The sequence below is a fragment of the Microtus ochrogaster genome, unplaced genomic scaffold (genome assembly GCF_000317375.1).
Source record: "Microtus ochrogaster isolate Prairie Vole_2 unplaced genomic scaffold, MicOch1.0 UNK62, whole genome shotgun sequence".
NCBI classification, from domain to species: Eukaryota; Metazoa; Chordata; class Mammalia; order Rodentia; family Cricetidae; genus Microtus; species Microtus ochrogaster.
The window spans coordinates 1,365,920-1,387,969 of NW_004949160.1; the positions used below are offsets into that span (position 1 = coordinate 1,365,920).

The 22,050-nt window shown below is 37.4% G+C and overlaps 1 protein-coding gene across 1 annotated transcript in view; it reads right to left on the reverse strand.

Annotated features, from left to right (window-relative positions):
- Exoc6b (exocyst complex component 6B) overlaps nt 1-22,050 on the reverse strand; it is a 500,761-nt gene that overhangs the window by 318,688 nt on the left and 160,023 nt on the right. The window contains exon 7 of the mRNA XM_005369834.2: nt 1,052-1,228. Within this exon, the coding sequence (XP_005369891.1) occupies nt 1,052-1,228 (177 nt within the window). The remainder of the gene's footprint in view (nt 1-1,051; nt 1,229-22,050) is intronic.

Genomic DNA, 22,050 nt, shown 5'->3' on the forward strand with positions numbered 1-22,050 from the left:
ATTTGACAGATTAAGATACTAATACAGCAAATTCCCTAAGATTACAAAGCTAAAGAGTGACATATTCTTGAGCAGCTCAGAGATGAAAGCAGAGCAAAAAAGACAAGCTGGTGTAAGAGAGGACAGCAGTGTTGAATAGAGAGTGTCCCTGGTTTTACCTAGAGAAATAATGGAAAAGAGACACACAGGCATTGAGCACAGGTTGAGTGTTCCTTGTGCATGCCATGGGCCATTTCAGAGTGGATGATAAAATAACTGTTAATACTTTTAAGTAAAATGAAACTGGACCAGGACTTGAATAATTTGACACCAAAGTTGATATTTCCAATCACTATGCAAACAAACAAAACTTAATCTGGGTTAGGTTGGTGTTTGTATTTAGGAAATACACACGTACATGCATGCAAATATATATGTATGCATACATATGTGTATGTACATACACAAACACACACAAACTGCATGTTTTCTCTCAGATGTAAAACCCAGACTTTAAAACATACACATATAGGTAAGATGAAAATTAGCAGGAGACCTGTTTGGAAAAATAAGGCACCAATGAAGGGTGTTAGGAAACAAACTAGGGTAATGAGGGGCTGAGTATGAACAATGTATAGAAAAAGTATACAATAGACTTCTACGAAAATGCCATAAAGAATGTTATCATTTTATAGAATGAATATAAGTAAAATGAAAAGAAAAAGTAAGTAACATCTTTTGTTGCTCTTAAGACACTGTCTCAGACTCAGTGGAATCCACTTACTATCTGACTCTAAATAAGGCCAACACTCGTTTTCCTTCCTTGATGGAGAGAATCGGTAAAATCTTATCAGTAGAGAATCAAAAATAATGATTTTTTTCAAAAACTATTACATTTAAGATGTGAAATACCTTTGTGCAGCCTCAATTTCTTTAAGTTGGGGCTCAATTAACTTTAATGCTGCAGCTAATGTTGTAAAAGTCACAAAGCTATTATGTGAATAAGCACATTTCAGACATAAAATACTGAATTGCAAAAATACCTCATTTCCCCAACTTGAAGATTACTCACCTCTTCATCATCTTCTTCGTCTTCAACATCCAGAATTCCTGAGTCCTGTTCAGACTTTGGGCTTGTGCTCTCCATCTCTGCATCAAAGATTGTATACACATCTTTCTTAGATTTTCTCTTGCTACCTATTCTAGGCTGTTGCAAGACAATGTTATCCAGGTTTCGTTGCTGTTGGGCCTAGGATAAAAGAAAAATACAAGAAATAATGAAACAAAGAATGAAAAAAAAAAAAAACTTGACACTCCAATGAACTAATTTTGAAAAAAAAACATTATATTGTAGGAAAAAACAAGATTTTTTAATATCTAAATATTTAGACTTAAAAGTATACTAAAATGTATAATTAAACATAGTAATGCATACATGTTGTTATTTGAAACAGGGTCTTGTGCAGCCAGGCTGGCTTCAAATTTGCTATGGCACATAGGATGCCTTGAATCCTAATCCTCCCGTCTCCTCCTCCCAGGAACTGGGATTCCAGGTTTGAATCTCCAAATTCAATTTAATATACATCCCTTTGACCTGATGTTATCCTGTATTAATCTATTTTTCAACGTCAACATAGAAAAAAAAGACAATTTGGTGATATTATCATAGGCCTTTTTAAGTACTGGCTAAACAACAAATAACAACTCTACACACCCCACTTTCACTTGCATAGACAAAAATGTAGTACAAATGCCTAGTAGTTATCTCTTACATAGATAAGGCTATACAGAAATGATAGCACAAGATGGAACAGTAACTTGGAATTAGCTGTGATAAACTTAAGTAGGGGCAAAGTTTTTAAAAAGCAGTTATTTTGATATGAAACCAGTAAAATATAATCAAGACGATGAATTATCTTAAATTGATATTTTCTGAGGAAGTATTCTGAACTTGCAAATGCAGCCTATGGAGGGGGGAGGGCTTTAAAAGATTTCCTCTTCAGAGTTAAAGTAAACCCTCAACCTAACAAAATTAAGTAAAATGACAGTATACTTTAAATAGAACCAAAGAGAAAGAGAATGTCCCATCCAGAGTTAACAATAAAACCTCTAACTCCACAGTGTAGCTACAAGTGACCTTAGCCACTCTCAGAAAATTGAAGCTGTAAGACAAAGGGTTTGCTCTAAGTCAAAACATCAATGAGCAATTACCAGAAGCTTGGTGTAGGAGGTCCTTCTGTATTTGTGTTGCTTTCATTGGTTAATAAATAAATTGCTTTGGGCCTGGTGATAGGGCAAAACTTAGGTAGGTGGAAAAGACAGAACTGAATTCTGGGAGGAAGAAAGCAGGGTCAGAGAGAGCTGACATAGAGATGCCAAGTCAGACATGCTAAATCTTTCCCGGTAAGCCACAACCTCATGGTGATAAAGATTAATAGAAATGGGTTAAATTAAGATGTGAGAGTTAGCCACTAAGATGCTAGAGATAATGGGCCAAGCAGTAATTCCATTAATACAATTTCTGTGTGGTTATTTCGGGTGTATGCTAGCCAGGCAGCCGGGACCAAAAGCAGACCCTCCCTCCATCAACAGAAGCTCAAAGTGCGATCTCCAAAGTTCAAACCATTCATCTTTCACTATACCAACAGACCAAGAGAAGGGCAAATGTATTCTAAAATAAGGGTTTTGTGGCCATATCAACAGACACAAGGCATGTTGAATATCCTTGAGAGACAGAGACAGGAGATCCCTCAAGCAATATGGATAATGAGACTGGCCAAGTCAGGAAGCTCTAGGTTCAAGTGAGACACTCAGAGTCAACATATACAGTGGGGAGTAATCAATGAAGAAACCCAACACCAATACAGGGCCTCCACAGGCACATGCGAACACACTTACATATCACACACATGAAAGAAGAAAAGGAAAGAAAAAAAGCTGGAAATGACTGTTCTTAAGAAACTTTGATAATTTGTTTAAACTCAGAATGTTCTAGAAACATTCCATGGAACTTTGCTTTTCCGTACCATGCCAAGTTACAAAATTTGATCTTGTGACTTCTTAAAAATCAATAAACTATTCAATATATTCCTCCTTAATGCCAAGCAGAAATTAGTTTATGAGAAAATAAGTGTCACTAAATCTGTATGAGATTAAGGAATTCAGGGCAATCTTCAGTATTAGAAGTTAGTTAAGGTACTGGTCAAATGAAACAACTATAACAAGACAGAAAAACATGAACTATGTGGGCTAGTTTCACTCAAAACAAAATGAAAAGAACCTACATTCCAGAGATTTAAATCAATGCACAAACTTGTCTCTCTGCATATTATCCAATGACATTCTGGGTTCGCTTACATTAAATCCATGGCTTTAGTAACAAACCTAGAGCAGACACCCACAATTTATGCCTATACAAAAGAAATGCATTCATGATCTCATTAAGTACAGTATTTTTCTATACCTCTCAATGAGACAGCCTCCTGCACTGTATCTACTGCAGACTACACACCAAGGAGCAATGACTCAGGAGGCATAAGGAATGGGGAACTCCCATGGAAGTTCTATTCCAAAGAGCAGATCTTCAGTTGCAGAGTGACTACTTGCTCCCTTCTTTCTCTACCTTCTTTCAGAACACTGAAGTCAAAGCTGTCCATAAGTATGTCTTGACATCATATCTCAAGCAAATTAATGTGCCTTCACATTCAAATACTGCCAGTTTCGCAGAAGCAATCCAGAGGAGTCACATTAGATACTGACATTAAACCTGAAACTATACAAATTGAAAAAGGAAGTAACCCTAAGCAAGTAACTTTAGATTTTTCAGTAATTTTTTATTTTTGCTTGTTTTGTTTTGTTTTGTTTTTGGTGTTATTATGGCTGTTGTTGACCTATGGTTTTCCTGTTGATTTGTCAGAATAAAAGGCAGTCTGTGCCAGTTACTATGTTGAAGGAGTGAACTCCTAAGTACAAGTCACAGGCTTTTGTGTTGTATTTGAAAGTCCCAGAGCTGGTTCTTGTGGTCCAAGCGTTCACAGCTTCTCCACATCTGTAAAAGCTCCATCATAGGTAACCTGCCATGTAGGAAGTAGCCCAGATGTAAACACAAAGTTTCAAGTGGAACAATCACATAAATACTCAGATACTAGCATTACAGATGTCCATTCAAATCACCATCTTTCAAAATATGTGACTAGGAGGAGGTGGTGAAGATAAAATATACATATAAATACAACACAGATCATCATGAAAATGTGGCATTCAAGTTTATGAAAAATTCTACTCAGAACCTTCAGAGCTCTTTCCTAACATGCCAAGTAGTTTTACTAAGAACATTTATACTCAGAACTGCTGCAGCACCAACTAACAAATTTCTGAGAATTAGCCTGGGCTATGAGGAAAGGAATACAAAGCACATAGTAGCAGTGAAATGTTAGCACCAACGTATCTTTGCTTTCTTCCTGCTGATTCTTTTGGTGGGTAATATACATTTACTTTATCATCTCATATCTATTCTTCCTTGAGAATTCCTCAACTCTTGTTCTCTCTCCCTCTCTCACTTCAAGACCCAGCAGCACATCTCCAGTTTCCAATATTGTTAGTATATTCTGGTATCACTTAGATTCCGACACAGTGGAACCCGTCACCTCCACCACTATCCCCACCAATGCTCCTTTACACTGCATATGCGAATTAGAGGAGTGAAGAGCATAGAAGTACAAGTTCAAACTCCAAAGCCAATTACTTTCATTCCACATAATAGAAATATCACTAGTCTCTACCACTTAGGTCAGACCACATTCTAAGACACTATGGACATTTTCACTTTTATACTCACATTATTTCTTGACCTGATAATATGACTAAATTCAACATTTTCTCCAAAACCCAAACAAATTTTTCCTATAAAAAGCTTTCTATAGCCAGGCATGATGGTGTATACCTGTAATCCCAGCATTTAGAAGATGAAAGTTAGAGGACCATAGTAAGTTCAAGGCTAAGCTAGGATACATAAGTTCCAGTCTTTAAAATAATACAAATAAAAAAAGGAGAACAAGAACAGAAAGAGAGGAGAGAGTGGAGGAGGAAGAGAGTAAGAGAGGGAAGGAAGAAAAAAGAAAGCAGTGTCCCTTATATATAACTCAAATGGTACTTTCTGTATTTCTGCTTTCAATCAAACATGTATGGAATGCGTATTGGATGCTGTGTGAAGCAATTTCAATGCTGAAGAGGCAAGGGAGAAACAGTGAAGGAGTGTTAACAGAAAATTAGAAGGTCAGCTTTACAATTCAGACAAGTCGTCTAGCTACAGAGGGCAGTCAATTGTGGGGAACTAGACTAAAAGCAGGAAAAGCAACGTAGATCATTGTAACAACCTGAACAACAATAATGAGAACTGAAGTATGATAGCAGCACACACAGCAGACAACTGATTTGCTGACTTGCTTGCTGAACATGAAAGGAAAAGAAATGAGAACAAAGTATTCTGGACTTAATGGCTAGATAGTGGAGCAACCTCCAGAAGATGACATGAAAACACAATTTGAAATTAAGAAATGTTTATTTTCATATTAAGAATTGCCACTGTAGGGCTCCCAGGAGCCCAAGCCGAGGTCCCCAGTTAGTTCCTTGGACAGCTGAGGATAAAGAACCTGAAATGACCCTATCCTATAGCAACACTGACGAATATCTTGCATATCATCATAGAATCTTCATCTGGTGATGGATGGAGATAGAGACAGAGACCCACACTGGAGCACTGGACTGAGCTCTCAAGGTCCCAATGAGGAGCAGAAGGAGGGAGAACATGAGCAAAGAAGTCGGGACCACGAGGGGTGCACCCACCCATTGAGACAGTGGAGCTGATCTATTGGGAGCTCACCAAGGCCAGCTGGACTGTGACGGAAAAAGCATGGGATATAACTGGTCTCTCTGAACATGGCGAACAATGAGGACTGATGAGAAGCTAAGGACAATGACACGGGGTTTTGATCCTACGTAATGTGCTGGCTTTGTGGGAGCCTAGCCAGTTTGGATGTTCACCTTCCTAAATATGGACGGAGGGGGGAGGACCTAGGACTTACCACAGGGCAGGGAACCCTGACTGCCCATTGGACTGGAGAGGGAGGGGGAGAGGAGTGGGGGGAGGGGGAGAAGGGTGGGAGGAGGGGGAGGGAAATGGGAGGCTGGGAGGAGGTGGAAACTTGGTTTTTTTTTTCCTTTTCTCAATAAAAAAAAAAAAAAGAATTGCCACTGTAGGAATCCCCAATCTAGACACCTAACAGACATAGACTAAACTGAGATACAAGTTTACTACACTAATGCAGCCATTAACAAATGGAGTCTGTGTGAGAATGTGATCTGGCCCCTAAAATTAAAGATTTACTAGAAAGAGGTAGAGGTTGTACACATAGCCACAAACATTACCTAATATGAACTGTGAACCTAGGACATCACTATTAACACTGTCAACTGTCAGAAAGCCTACGAAGCATCCTATACACACCATTAAGTAAAAGTTTATTGTGGAATGCTAGTCCCAGCTCCCAAGACATCTATCAATTCAGAGTTCAAAACGCAAGACACGGACACCTCTGCTTACCAACACAACACTGACCTCTAGTGGTTTAGAATATACACACATGACACTTAGAAACTAATTGAAAGAAGGAGCCTTAAGCTTAGAAGCTGGAGACTTCTTATAATTACTACACAAAGGCTGAGTAATAAATGAAAATGCTTTTTAAGATTTGTGGAATAAAAGGTCTTTACTTCCAAACCTTAAAATTTACTGATTCAATAACCAAGGCGAGTTTGCTTTGCTTCTCTGCAATAATCTCAACTATGAAAAACTAACAAACAAATATACCTAGGAGTGTTAGCAAGACTAACCAAAATAGTGCATAGGAAAGACCTTAAATTGCATCAAAACAAAATACCGCAGAAAATTACAGGAACCTACATCACTGTCTACTGTGGAAGGAGAGACCTAGTAATGTTCAGATGCACAGTAACTGGAGCACCTACTTCTGATACACATTAGAACTCAAACATCAATACAAGCTTAGTAAGCACAAAGCATGTATACAGCTTTGCTACAGATCCTCTAGGCTTCATCTCGCATTTGGGCTTTATCAGCAACCTGAACATACAAATCAAGAAGTTCTGGAACATAACCACAGGAACTCAGGACATCTCCAACTTCCAACCCTGGGGCTTTTCTAACACTTAGGAAACAGCTTGGCATTTATGAAACACAACCTATATGTGAGGCAACCCTCATTCAGGAAAGAAACAGGTGTCCCCAAATTGTTGTTAGTTCCACAAAGCTTTTCACAAAGTCTCACAGATTAAGGATCGAGATACCCCTAAAACTAGTCCCTATACTGAGTCTTATGTTCTCTTTTCACTTCTAACCTTTATTCCCAATTCACTAGATCCTATTGCTAAGTGAGCAATCTCACCTTGACACCCTCATTCCTTCACAGAAAGATAACTAAAATAGCAAAAGAGTGAGATGGATTTGTTAGCATATTCGATGTCTATAACATAAAGGGCAGGCGATACACAAAGAAACAGGAGAGTCAAGGTAGAAGGACTCCAGTACAACCAAGAAGAGGACTGCAGAGCAGCTGCAGGTTCTGTCTGAGAGAGTTGTCTGCTCTCTCAGTACTTCATCTAGACACTAGCTTCTTTGGCATCTCCAATGCCATATTAGAACAAAAGAAAGAGGAAAAAAGAACAGTTATCAAAAAGAAAAAAAGTGTTGCAAGGTGATCACAAAAGCTACTTTCGTGGACTATGCACAGAAGTGTGTGATCTGTGTCATATCTAAGGCCATCTTTGTAAGGACCCATTCATCACAAAGGATGTTCATCAGTCTGAAGGAAAGTGTGGATATAATGCTTTGGCACTTTTGTCTTTATATAAAGAAAGGCGCTCACTCTGTATCTGCTTTAAATTAGTCACTAAGCATCAAACATCAGGGAAAACACTAATGGAATAAAAAGGTAATGAAGGAGTGGGGAACATACCTGCAGTTCATGCATCTCATAGGGATTAACAAAAACAACCTAAGAAAGCCCTGTCACTCAACAACAAAAAAGAATGAAAACAAAGAATTTGCATAAAAACTTCTCCAAACAAGTATATAAAGGATGCTAGATTCATTACTTACGTTGAGTTAAAAGACTAGTAGAGCACACACCTAGGGTGCATCTGATGGTATTTCCAAAGAAAAGTAGATCCTGAGCTCTGCCATAATAAGTGGATTTATTCCTAGACCAATTCATTACATGATGGAGGTGAAAGAAGAATTGAGGGCTAGCTAGATGACCTAAGTTACTGAGGCATATTCTTGGATGCTGCATATCCTACCCCAATCTCATCCTGTACTTTCTCTCTATGCTTCCTAGACACTATATTAAAAAAAAAAAAACTCTGTTCTTCCATAAAATCCCCACAATGACAGAACTTTACAACTAAGAGCCAAAGTGAATAATTTCTGTTTTGAGTGGTTCATGTCAGGCACTATGCTGCATCAATGAGACATAACTAATGATCCAATCACTGTGGAAATATAAATCAAAGCCACAAAAAGGCATAATCTCAAACCCAATAGCACTACCACTATACAAAATAATACAAATGACTAGTGTTGGGCAAGCAGGTGAATAAAGGGAATGAAGAAGCAATGGGCCCAGAACTGAATACAACAAAAATATTGGCTGTAAATGTTTTAAATCTATGACTTCTGTGCTTTAACTGAAAATCAGGGGATACACAAGAACAGAAGGCTAACATATGCAGAAAGACAGGAATTCTAAGAAATAACCAAAGCAGAAAGGCCAGAGATCACAAATATCAGGACAAACAAGAATACCTCTGATGGGCTCATTAGCAAACAGTACACAGTAGAGGATAATCTCTGAGCCTGAGATAGAACAATAAAAAATTTAAAACTAAAAGCCAAACAGAAAAAAAAGTATTAAAAAAATACAACAGGATATCCAAGAATAAAGGATCAAAATCTGTGAAGCATCAACAAAAGATAAACCCCATGTGAGAGAAATACCAGAGTAATTGGGAGAGTAGGGGAAAGCAGGAGCAATCCAAATGACAATGACAGAGAGTTTCCACAGGTTGATGCTCCACACCAAACAAGATTCAAGAACATAGAGGCCATGCTATATAATAAGCAATACAAAATCAAAGCCACTACACTTAGGCATATAATTAATATTTAAACTTCAGGAAAATAAAAAACTTGAGGAGGAGCACAGGGCAAACAAAACACCATACCTACAGGGAACATAACTAATAATCACACTTGCTTTCTCTTTGTGGACCATGTCAGCAAGAAGAAAACAGGCTCAGTGTGTAAAGTATACCAAGCAACTTTCTGCAGCAAACTTTAAGAGAAAACAAGTTGTTGTGAGCTTGAGGAGTCACCAGCAACTTCCTCATGTCCTCTACACTTTTGGCATCTCCTAACATAGTTACATAAAAAATGATATATCAGATCCAACACAACTTACTAGACATGGCATTAAATGAAAAAAATGATGAGAGAGAAAGCCATATTGTGACTTAAACATTCTGTTTCAAATAAAGGCTTCTGTAAGAAGTCCAATGACAAGAAGAAATTCCAAGACCACATCAAAGTGAAGAGCAATAATCCAAGCTGTCCCCTGACGAGAGGAGAACGATGAAGAAAAGCACTTTTTGACAGAGGAAGCATGTACCTTTAGTGTGGCTGACTAGAAAGTCCAGGACACGCTTAAATCCTATGAATTACCTTGACGGCGAAGCATGATCCTGGGATTCCAGAAAAGCTGAGGAATATGTCATTGCAATGTAAGTTGCTACTACGACCAAAGAGGGAATTCAGCTGCATATAAGGCAACTGACAGAGAAAAGACTCTGTGTTGAAAAACAGTGATCATGGTTCAGTTTTTCACTGTATAAGCTACTGATAACAAAGCAGTCCATATTATATATATATATATATATATATATATATATATATATATATATATATATATATATAATATTATTTTTGTAAATTTAAGTAGAAAAGTGATGAGAATATAAAACTTATATCCATTTTAATACACAGTATTTAGAGAAAGGGTTTAAAGATATCCAACCTGCATAGAACAGAAGAAATACCAATGAGAAAACAATATGAACTTCTGTGCTGGGCTTGAGGAATGTGTTCCAGGCATCTCCTGGAACAGCTCAAGTGAAAAAGAAAGCACTGTGAAAGACAAGAATGGCAAAGCTTGACTTTGACCACATTCAAAGTCTCTATCAAATACTCAAAAATTCAAAACCAAGCTTAGGAGCACACACCTGTAATGGCAGAGCTTGAGAGTCAGAGGTAGAAGGTCATTACTTCAAGGTAGGGCCTGACTGCAAACATCTGTTCTAAAAAATAAAATAATATCACTCATCCATTTCATGATTTCACTCTTTGAGAGTTCTGAGCACTGGCTGACAGAGAACAAACATCCAAAAACTACATCACAATCCAATGTTTCCTTGTTTTATGAATAGCTTCTAATAACACTGAAAGTCTCCCTACGCAGCCATGGACAATACAAGTCTGGAAAGAAGAATATCATGACACAGAGATCAAATCTCTACTACCCCAAAATTTCTAAGCAGCCATGGAAAACCCAATATAATCTTTGTGATTTAGTTAAACTATGAAAAATCTAGCAGAATGACCAAAATTAATAAAATTTTCACAGAAATTAAAATTTTATAATAGCAGACATCTAGAAAATTATCAGCGAACACCAAGGACCTATCTCTACAACCTGCTCCTTGTAAAAAAAAAAAAAATACCACATAGAAAAAGTAAAATAAGGCCAATCTGAAACACCAGGCTTTACAAATAACGTTCAATTTATAAAAGAACATAAAAGGCTGCTGACATAAGTATCTCATAAATATTAAAGGGTAGCCTGTAAGCTTCAATCAAAATAAAGTCACTGAAATTTCCAATTTGGACTGCCTGTCTATAAATGTGATTTTTAAATGCTTTACTGTTACCCAGCAAAGAAACTAGTAAAATATATTTCAAAAAGAAAACCAGTTTAACTTGCTGTTCTCTTGAGAATCAGAAGTGATTACTAACAAGCTAAAGGGCAGCCTCTGTCCACTCCGGCCTGACTGCTTACTGCACATTTCCTGTTGTGATGCTTTCTGAATCCTTTTCATGAACTCAGAGACAATTTTGAGACACTGATTGCAATATCCACTTGAACAGTGTCTTATTCTTTCAAAATAATGTTACAAAATGCAGGCTTTCCATTAGAAGAAAAGAACTAAGCTAATAAAATATGACAGCAAGAATGGCTTAGGGCCAGAGACCCATTTGAAACTTATAAAATCTCCCTAAGATCAGATGGACATATGTTTTCTTCTTACTAGGTGTAAAACTATACAGTCACACAAGCTTCTGTTCCCAGTTTTAACTTAAATCCAGGTGTTGCACAATATGTACAAGGTTTCTATTCATCCTCTAACTAAAACTTAATTTTGTTATCACAGCAGGTTTCTAGACTATCAAGAATGACCAAATTTAAGTATATATAGTAGAGGGCCTCTAAATAATTTTGACTCTAAAACTATTGTTATGTATCAAATAAAAATGGAAAATGAAAGTAGGAACAGTGAGTGTCAACTACTTATATTAACTCATAAAAAGAATGAGGAATTATGCAACATAAATATCAAGAAGTATTAATCAATTTATTTGAAAACTCATATTTTGAAGTAGTATCAAGAAATATACTTATTATACTAACTTTGTAAAAATCAAATGTAATTTATATATCATGTGATCAAATTTCAATTAAGCATATGTGAACATAAGGAATTGTGAAGGATACCCACTTCTGGCAATGGTAGACACATAATTCAGATGTAAAAAATGAACAAAATATTAAAGGCATCTTTTAAAGGCATCAGACATAACTAAAAAATGGTGAAAACGGATCAGGATAGGTTCCAAATTATTGCAGCATGAGCAAAACAGGTCAATGTTGGTAGCTTGTTTTTTCTTTTTCTTTTGGTAGCTCTTATTTGCCAACATAAGACATGGCTAAATGTCTCTTCTGAGAGCAATAAAAGACTAAAGACCAGGAAAAAGTCAAATTCATACAAAAAGGAATCGCCTTGGTAAATCCCTGATTTGGGGTCAGAAGTATGAACAACTGCAACCTCTGAAAAGGGAAGAGCAGGGTTAGACTGAATCATCAAGGATTCATACTATTCCAAGGTCAGGTTAAGTTGATCACGAAGCCCTAGCACCCCTCAGTATTCTAGTGTTGTATCAAATCTAAGAAAAATAAACATGAGAGCTGGAAATGCATCTCAGTAGTATAGAATGAAACTAACATGTCTAAGAACCTACGTTCAATTTCCAGAGCAGCAAAAACATATACTTAAAATGCTATTTTTCCAAGAACATACAACATCATCTTTTAAAAGGATGCTAAATGCTTTTTCCACATCTAATGAAATGATCATATGGTTTTTTCCTTCAGTTTATTTATATGATGGATTACATTGATAGATTTTTGTATGTTGAACCAGACCTGCCTCTCTGGGATGAAGCCTACTTGATCGTAATGCATAATCTTTGGATGTGTTCTTGGATTCGGTTTGTCAGTATTTTATTGAGAATTTTTGCATCGATGATCATGAGTGAGATTGGTCTGTAATTCTCTTTCTTGGTTAAGTCTTTGTGTGGTTTTGGTATCAGGGTGACTATGGCTTCATAAAAGGAGTTTGGCAATGACTCTTCTGTTTCTATTTTGTGAAACACCTTAAGGAGTATAGGTATTAGCTCTAAACACAATTTTGAAATGCCATTATGATTTAAAAAAAAAAACTACGCATTTGATCATTGTCTCCAGCAGCCAGCACAAAACTTTTACATCCCTTATAACCTCCTGAATGATAAAGGCAGCAACACTGACTTTTACCCCTAGTTCCTGGCACAACATGACTTAAAATCCCTTGAGTTAATAGACCAGCTGCTATGGCATACCCACCCCTCTAATTACAGCACTTGGGAAGCTGACACACTTGAACAAGAGTTCAAGGCTAACCTTAATATGACCAAGAAAAACTTAAGGCTAGCCTACACTATACAGCAAAACCACCCCTCATAAACTTAAAAATAGGAGCTAGAGAGGTGATTCCATGGATAGGAAAGGTTGCTATGAAGCATGAGGATCTGAGTCCCAGAAAAACTTCTCCAGAGACTGACAAACTCATTTTTAAATTTATAGAGACGCAAAGTGAATTAAAGCGACAAAACAAATTTGCATAATAACAAAGTGGGAGAGTCTACACAACTTGGTTTTGAAACTCACTGTACAAGTCCAAGAAGACCATATACTATGTGCTGATATAGCAAACAGATGTGTAGAAAAAAAAAGGAAAACAGTACAGAGGAAGAACTAACACATCCAGCCAAGAGGTAGTTTAGAGATTTCCAAAATTAAAGATAATAACTTTACACAAGAGATCTCTGACAGATACCACATAAAAAAGTAATCAAGACTGGTGACATAGGTCAATATTGTGTAGCCTTGACAGGATGTACTGAGACACATTAGTCTATGTCCATTATAATCATGTAGAACTTCAATCCACTTTGAAATGAGCTTCACACAAATACAAACTAGGAGTTCTCAAAAACAATGGACTGGTATCTAGGTCATAGAAGAAAAGAAAGACTAAGGGATAGATTCAGACTGGAGAAGCCTACAGAGATATGACAACTACACCACTGAGTCCTCAAGGGGATCTGGGAACATAAGAAAGATGTTAGTGGCAAGACTGAGGAAATCTAATAAGTTCTAGAATTAGTTAACAAATTTCTACAAAGATTAAGCTCCTAGCTTATATAAATGCAAATGTTCCAAGGTTAATGAAGAGGGAAAGAAGGATGGAATACAACTACATTATTTTTTGTGACTCTCATGCAGTCTGAAAATTATGACCAGCTCTTTTTCATAGCACCACCTACGTGGTTAGCTGAGTCAAGATGAAGCTGTGTATCTACTTCCTAACCACCGGCTATCAAAAACACTTTGACATGGATGATGAACACAAGCTTCCCACTTTCTATAAGAAACACATGGCAACAGAACTAGTTGCTGATGCTCTGGTAGAGAGTGGAAGGGTTATGCTGTCTGACTCAGTGGTGGGAATGGCAAACAAGGTTTTCCCATGAATTGAGGTGTTTTGAGAACGAGGGCAGAGTGCACCTGCTGATTAGTAAGGGGTATTCTTTTTTTTATTACAACACTGTTTGGCCAATGGCTTAGACATATTCCAGGCCAGCTCTTTCATCTTAAATTAGCCTATTTCTATTCATCTATGTATCACCATGAGGCTGTGGCTTACCTTAAAGATGTTCTGGCCTGAGGGGCCACTGGCAGTGGCACCAGGATTTATCCCTACTGCATGTACTGGCTATTTTGGGATCCTATTTGGATGTATACCTTGCTCTGCCTAGATATAGTAGGGAGGGCCTTGAACCTTCCACAAAGCAATGTGCCTTACCTTCTCTGTGGATTAGATGGGGGTGAGGTGGAAGGGTGTGTGAAGGAAATGCGAGAAAGAGAGGGGGTGGAAACTTGGACTGGTATTTTTTATTTAAAAAAAAATCTAATCATTTTTTTTTTTAAAAAAAAAAGGTGTTCTGGCATTTTTTCCTTCAGCAGTTACATGGCATCTCCTCAACTCCACATAATCACTCTCTGTGTATCTCTGTTTGGACTTCCCACCTAGCTTTATTCTGTTAGTTCATTTGCCAAAACAGCTTTATTTATCAACCAATAAAGGCAACAAATATACAGAAGTACATCCCACATCAAACATTTGGTCCTTTAAAGATATTAATAAGATTGTAAATTTTTAAACTAAAAATAACTAAAAGGAAGCAATCAGAGAGCCAATCTAATAAAATTAGAGCTGGAGAGTGAGGCATTACAATAAACACTGAGGAAATTTGGAGGCTCATAAGGACATGCATTTCTATTTTATATCCCATTAAATTGGAAATATAAAAAATGAATGGATTTCTAGATGGATATACATACTAAAGTAAAGTCAAGATGAAGTAAATAATTTAAAAAGACCCATAACAACCAACATAGAAGCAACTATTTAAAATATCCTGCCTGTAAAATCCCAGAACTAGATAGATTCAGTATGCAACCTCTAGCCCTCTAAAGAAGGACTAACACCAATTCTTCTCAAATTAGTCCATAAAACAGAAAGGATATTTCCAGATTATTTTTATGAAGCCAGTAGTACCCCAATACCAATGTCACACTAAGACCAGAGAAAATGGATTTATGTGCTAAACTTTCTATATAAACTTATTAATATTCAATAAAACCCAACCACCTGAATCCTATAACACATCTACAGGGTCACCCAATCCTGATGTAGTTGTCTTCATTTCTGAGATGCAGAGCTAGAACATATGCCTAAATCAATAAATGTAACCAACTACACAAACTTAATGACAGAAACCATACTATCATTAAATTGAATGCAGGAAATGCCTTTAACAAAATCTCACACTGCTTATGATTTAAAAAAATCCTGGAGAATCTAAGGATACAGGAAACACAGATTAATATAATAGAAACAATGTGCAACAAGCCGCTAGCCAACACCACTATAAATGAAAAAAGGTTGAAACATATTCACAGGAATAAAAACCTACATTCAGGTCTTAGAAGCTTTCTGTAAACCATGGGGACTGGCATTGCAGTGTCAGTCTTCATTGGCTTATGAGAGTGCAGTTCCCATGAACCTCTTCCTGCTGCTTTAAACATTCCACAAACAGTACAGACTTCTCTACTGTGAACATTTGTTACAAACACAAGACGTATGGAGTACCATAAATGACATGCAAGCAAAGTTTCAATTTCAGAACCATTGTGGTTTCAGTGATGTTTTATGAGAACACAGACTTGGATAACCTCACCTGCAGCAAGCTGAGTGCTATGGTTCTAGCTATGCTTCCGATGAGATGGATGGCAATGAGTGAGTAAGTTCTGTGCCTCAGCCAAATAGCTAGAAGAATCTGGAAACTTATCAATCTAAAGAAGATGATGTTCACCAATGTGTTGTCAGAAAGTCCATAAACAAAGAAGGTAAGAAGCCTGGGACCAAAGCACCCAAGATTCAGCACCTGTTACTCCATGCCCTACCACACAAACACCAATGCTCTGAAGAAATAATGCACTAAGAACAACAAGGAGAAGGCTGCAGAGTATGTCAAACCTTTGGCCAAGAAAATGATGGAAGCCAAAGAAAAATGCCAGAACAAAATACAAAAAGATGTGGGTTATCCTCACTGAGGGCATCTAAATCTGATTACAGCTAAAACTAAGAGGAACAAATAAATGATCAAACCTTGAAAACAATAAAATAATGTCCAAAAACAACTCAAAAAAACAATGAAAGACCAGAAATCCATAAAAATATAAAAATAATTACAGTTACACTATATTAATGACAGAACTACAAAATGGTATATAATAAACAACTAAAAAGCTAAACATCACTCACCATATGGCCAGTAAGAACACTTTCACTTATTTACTAAGCCAGTTACCCACACAAATACTTATAAATACATACTAATGATTTTTGTGCAAAATGGAAAAAACTAAATATTTATCAACCACTAAATAGATTAAGAAATCATGGAGAAAGTAAAATAAGCTATATCTAGCAAGAGGATGGGAAATGGCTAGATTCATGCAGAAAGAAGGATGTCAGGCAGGTGACACATATGAGAGGGACTCTCAAGAAAGGTAAGCCCAAGGAGATAGGAAGCATATCTGTGGTAGCCCAGGCCAGATATCATGTTGATGCTTAAAAAGTTTCAGACCAAGTTTGCATTCCCATCAGCAATGGATGAGGGTACCCCTTACTCCACATCCTCTCCAGCAAAGTTATCGTTGGTGTTTTTGATTTTAGCCATTCTGACAGGTATAAGATGATATCTCAAAGTTGTTTTGATTTGCATTTCTCTGATCGCTAAGGAGGTTGAGCATGACCTTAAGTGTCTTTTGGCCATTTGAACATCTTCTGTTGAGAATTCTCTGTTCAGTTCAGTGCCTCATTTTTAAATTGGGTTAATTAGCATTTTAAAGTCTAGTTTCTTGAGTTCTTTATATATTTTGGAGATCAGACCTTTGTCTGTTGCGGGGTTGGTGAAGATCTTCTCCCAGTCAGTGGGTTGCCTTTTTGTCTTAGTGACAGTGTCCTTTGCTTTACAGAAGCTTCTCAGTTTCAGTAATTTATTCAATGTTGCCCTTAATGTCTGTGCTGCTGGGGTTATATGTAGGAAGTGGTCTGCTGTGCCCATATGTTGTAGAGTACATCCCACTTTCTCTTCTATCAGGTTCAGTGTGTTCAGTCTGATATTGAGGTCTTTAATCCATTTGGACTTGAGTTTTGTGCATGGCGATAGATATGGATCTATTTTCATTCTTATACAAATTGACAACCAGTTCTGCCAGCACCATTTGTTGAAGATGCTCTCTTTCTTCCATTGTATACTTTTAGCTCCTTTATCAAAAATCAGGTGTTCATAGGTTTGTGTGTTAAAATCCGGGTCTTCTACTTGATTCCATTGATTGACTTCTCTGTTTTGATGCCAATACCAAGCTGTTTTCAATACTGAAGCACTGTAATAGAGTTTGAAGTCAGGGATGGTAATGCCTCCAGAAGTTCCTTTATTGTATAAGATTATTTTGGCTATCCTGGGTTTTTTGTTTTTCCATATAAAGTTGATTATTGTTCTCTCAAGGTCTGTGAAGAATTTTGATGGGATTTTGATGGGGATTGCATTGAATCTATAGATTGCTTTTGGGAGAATTGGTGGTTTCTCAGGAAATTTGGGATCAACCTACCCCAGGACCCAGCAATACCACTCTTGGGAATATACCCACGAGATGCTCTATCATACTACAAAAGTATTTGTTCAACTATGTTCAAAGTAGCATTATTTGTAATAGACAGAACCTGGAAACAACCTAGATGCCCTTCAATGGAAGAAAGGATGAAGAAAGTGTGGAATATATACATATTAGAGTACTACTCAGTGGTAAAAAACAATGACTTCTTGAATTTTGCATGCAAAAATGGATGGAAATAGAAAACACTATCCTAAGTGAGGTATCCCAGTCCCAAAAAGATGGAACATGGGATGTACTCACTCATAATTGCTTTTTAACCATAAATATAGGACATTGAGCCTATAATTCACGATCCTAGAGAAGCTAAATAAGAAGGTGAACCCAAAGAAAAACATATAGTTATCCTCCTGGATATTGGAAGTAGTCAAGATTTCTGGGCAAAAATTTGGGAACTTAGGGGTAAGGTGGGATGGGGGAAAGGGGAGATGGGAAGAGAAAAGTGAGAAGGGGAGGATAGGGAGAACTTGGGGGAATGGGATGGTTGGATTAATGGAAGGATGGATATGGATGCAGAGAAGTATATATCTTAATTAAGGGAGCCATTTTAGGGTTGGCAAGAGCCTTGACTCTAGAGGGGTTCCCAGAGGTTCAGAGAGATGTACCCAACTAGGTCCTTGGGCAGCTGAGGAGAGAGAGCCTGAAATGGCCCGATCCTATAGCCATACTAAAGAATATCTTACATATCTCCATAGAACCTTCATCTGGTGATGGATGGAGATAGAGACAGAGACCCACATTGGAGCAATGGACTGAGCTCACAAGGTCCAAATGAGGAACAGAAGGAGGGAGAACATGAGCAAGGAAGTCAAGACCGTGAGGGGGGCACCCACCCACTGAGACAGTGGGGCTGATCTATTAGGTGATCACCAAGGCCAGCTGGACTGGGACTGAAAATACATAGGATAAAACCGGACCCTCTGAACGTGGCAGACAATGAGGGCTGCTGAGAAGCCAATGACAATGGCACTGAGTTTTGACCCTACTGCATGTACTGGCTTTGTGGGAGCGCAGTTTGTTTGGATGCTCACCTTCCTAGACCTGGATGGAGGGGGCAGGACCTTAGACTTCCCACAGGGCAGAGAACCCTGACTGCTCTTTGGACTGGAGAGGGAGTGGGAGGGGAGTGGGGAGTGGGGGGAGGGGAAGGGAAAGGGGAGGTGGGGAGAAAGCGGAAATTTTTAATTAAAAATATTTAATAAAAAAATATATAAAAAAAGTTTCAGACTTTGGAGTAGTCTGAATTTCAAACTTTAGTATCTAAGATGCTAAGTTTACCCTTTTAAAGGTATATAATAAAAGAAGCTTTGAGAAGAAACTAAAAAATATATAAATTAAACTGAAAAGACAACTTAGGAAGTGTAGTACATATACAAGCAGTGAGTGCTGACAGGAACTAATAATATTGGCAGCACACAGCAGAAAAGTAGTCTAAAGGCAACTGAAGAGAGGATGGCAAGCCATACCTACAGAAAGCCAAAACAAAACTATTACTATTATATTCAAATTGCTATCAATGAAAACAAAAAACACAAGAAATAAAGCTGGTTCTTTCAGGAAAGCTGGTGATTCTCTAGTCAGTCTAACATAATCAGGGGTTAAGAAGAAAGAAGTTACAAAAAGCAGAAATGTATGAGAAATCACCAATACTAAGCCCATGCACACAACAAAAATAACAAAAGAACATTAGGAATAAATCTAAATCCATTTTTTGATAAGTTAGATAAACACAAAGCAATTCTTTCAGAGATGCAATCTATAAAAACTAACTTATAAAAATATATATAGTTAGTGGGGGGAGTGGCACATGCCTTTAATCCCAGCACTCAGGAGGCAGAGGCAGGTGGATTTCTGTGAGTTTGAGGCCAGCCTGGTCTACAAGAGCTAGTTCCAGGACAGGTCCCAAAACTACAGAGAAACCCTGTCTCAAAAAGCCAAAAATAAAATAAAATAAATAATTTGACAATGTCCATACCTACTGAAACAGCTTAATCAACAATAAATAGCTCCCAAATCACAATGTACCAGTTCACTGAGTTCACTGGTGAAGTCTACTAAACATCTAAAGAGAATATAATAAGCTGAGCGGTCGTGGCACACGCCTTTAATCCCAACACTCGAAAGGCAGAAGCAGGTGAATCTCTGAGAGTTTGAGGCCAGCCTGGTATGCAAAGTGAGTTCCAGAACAGCCAGGACTGACACACAGAGAAACCCTGTCTTAAAAAAAATAAAAAATAAATAGATAAACAAAACAAACAAAAAAAGAGGATATAGTAGAATTCTCTACAATCTTTGTGAAAAAATAGTATTGTGACTACTTCCTCCTCATTCTATTAAGTTAGCATTATTACCATATCAAAAAAGGAAACATACAACGAATATCTTAATGAAATTAATATAAAGATCTTTAACCAAATACAAACATAATAATGTGTATCAAATGAACTATACACCACAACATGTGAGACTTATTACAAGTATAAAAGGCTGGTTTGGCACTTAAAAATCAATGCAATTTTTCACATCAACAGTTGATCAACATGTGATCATTACCAAGAGATGCAAAGCAAGTATTTGAAAAAACTCAATACCCTTCATCATAAATTAATCTAATGAACTAAATAATGAAGGGAATCCTTGGAGAACCTATGGCACATTACACTTATAGTGAAAAAATACACACATCCACCCTACGATCAGGAAGAAAACTAGAATGTCACCACTCACAACTTTCACAACATGATACTGGAAGATTCTAGCAAATAAGAACAACAGAGATGACTATTTAAGAGGCAGTTACTTTATTGGTACCTATGTTGAACAAACAGAGTCTCAAAAATAAAACTTACAGAAATCAGTATGGACCTGTTCGAAAAGCTAAAAATAGTTCTATTTTTAAAACATTTCCAGTTTTAAATTTTTATTCACATGGAATTGAGCTATTCCACTTCTAGGCATATACACAAGGACTCCACATCCCACCAGAGTGACACCTGTGCATCCATGTGCACTGCTGCTCTAGTCACATAGCTAGGAAACGGAGTCAGCCAAGGTGTCTACCGACTTGTAGAGATAATGAAAAGATGCTGCATATCCACATGGAATTTTAGTCAGATATAAGAAAAAGGAAATCAAGAAATTTTCAGGAAAAGGGGCAGAACTGGAAATTATCAATCCTGGCCCAGAACGACAAACACTGCATATGCTCATTCTCAGCTCTGAATTTTTAGATTTGTGTGTCCAGTTTGGAGTATCTGTGAAAGTCAGGAAGCCTGAAAGGGCCCATGAGATGGAGGGGCCTTGCCTTAAAGGGAAAAAGGATAAAAAGCACATGTGCTATGAAAATGTGTGTGAGGTAGTGCCACAGGCAGGAGGTATAGGAAGAAGAAGAGTAGGGGATCGGTTAACCAAGAGAGAGAGAGAGAGAGAGACAGAGACAGAGACAGAGACAGAGACTAATATACCTTTTATGGAACCTACTAGTTTTAAGCTAATTTAAAAAACATAAAATTTTAAAAAGGCTTTGAACAAAATAGATTCCATGCATGGGTGAACAATGTCTCCACCAGAAGACATGGGTTATTAAATTGAAAACATCAGTGTCAGAATGAAATACCTCCTTTTATAAGGGAGGCCTGAAAGGAACTCAGCATATATGCTACCACTAGTCTTGGTTGCCACCTTAACCACATGGCTGAGCCACACCACAAAAGACAAAACACACATCAGTTACAAGACATAGAGAAAACAAGGTGTAACTGATCTGAAGACCTCTCTGCTGCCTAGCTTTCATGTAGCATGTTTAATAAAAACCCAGAGAGAGATACTGGGGTTCATTCTGAAGATCAAAAAAGCAAAAGCAGCCAGCCACTAGAGAGCTCTTTTTTAGAACAACATCATATGCTTAAGTATGCATGAGCAGTCCATTTTTGGTGGTTCTCTCCGGTTGTCCCTATCCTGGGCAGTCCTAAACATTTGTGTTATTGTCATACCCAAAGTTCCACAGTCTTCCTTTATGCTGTCAATCCAGTATTTTTTGGGC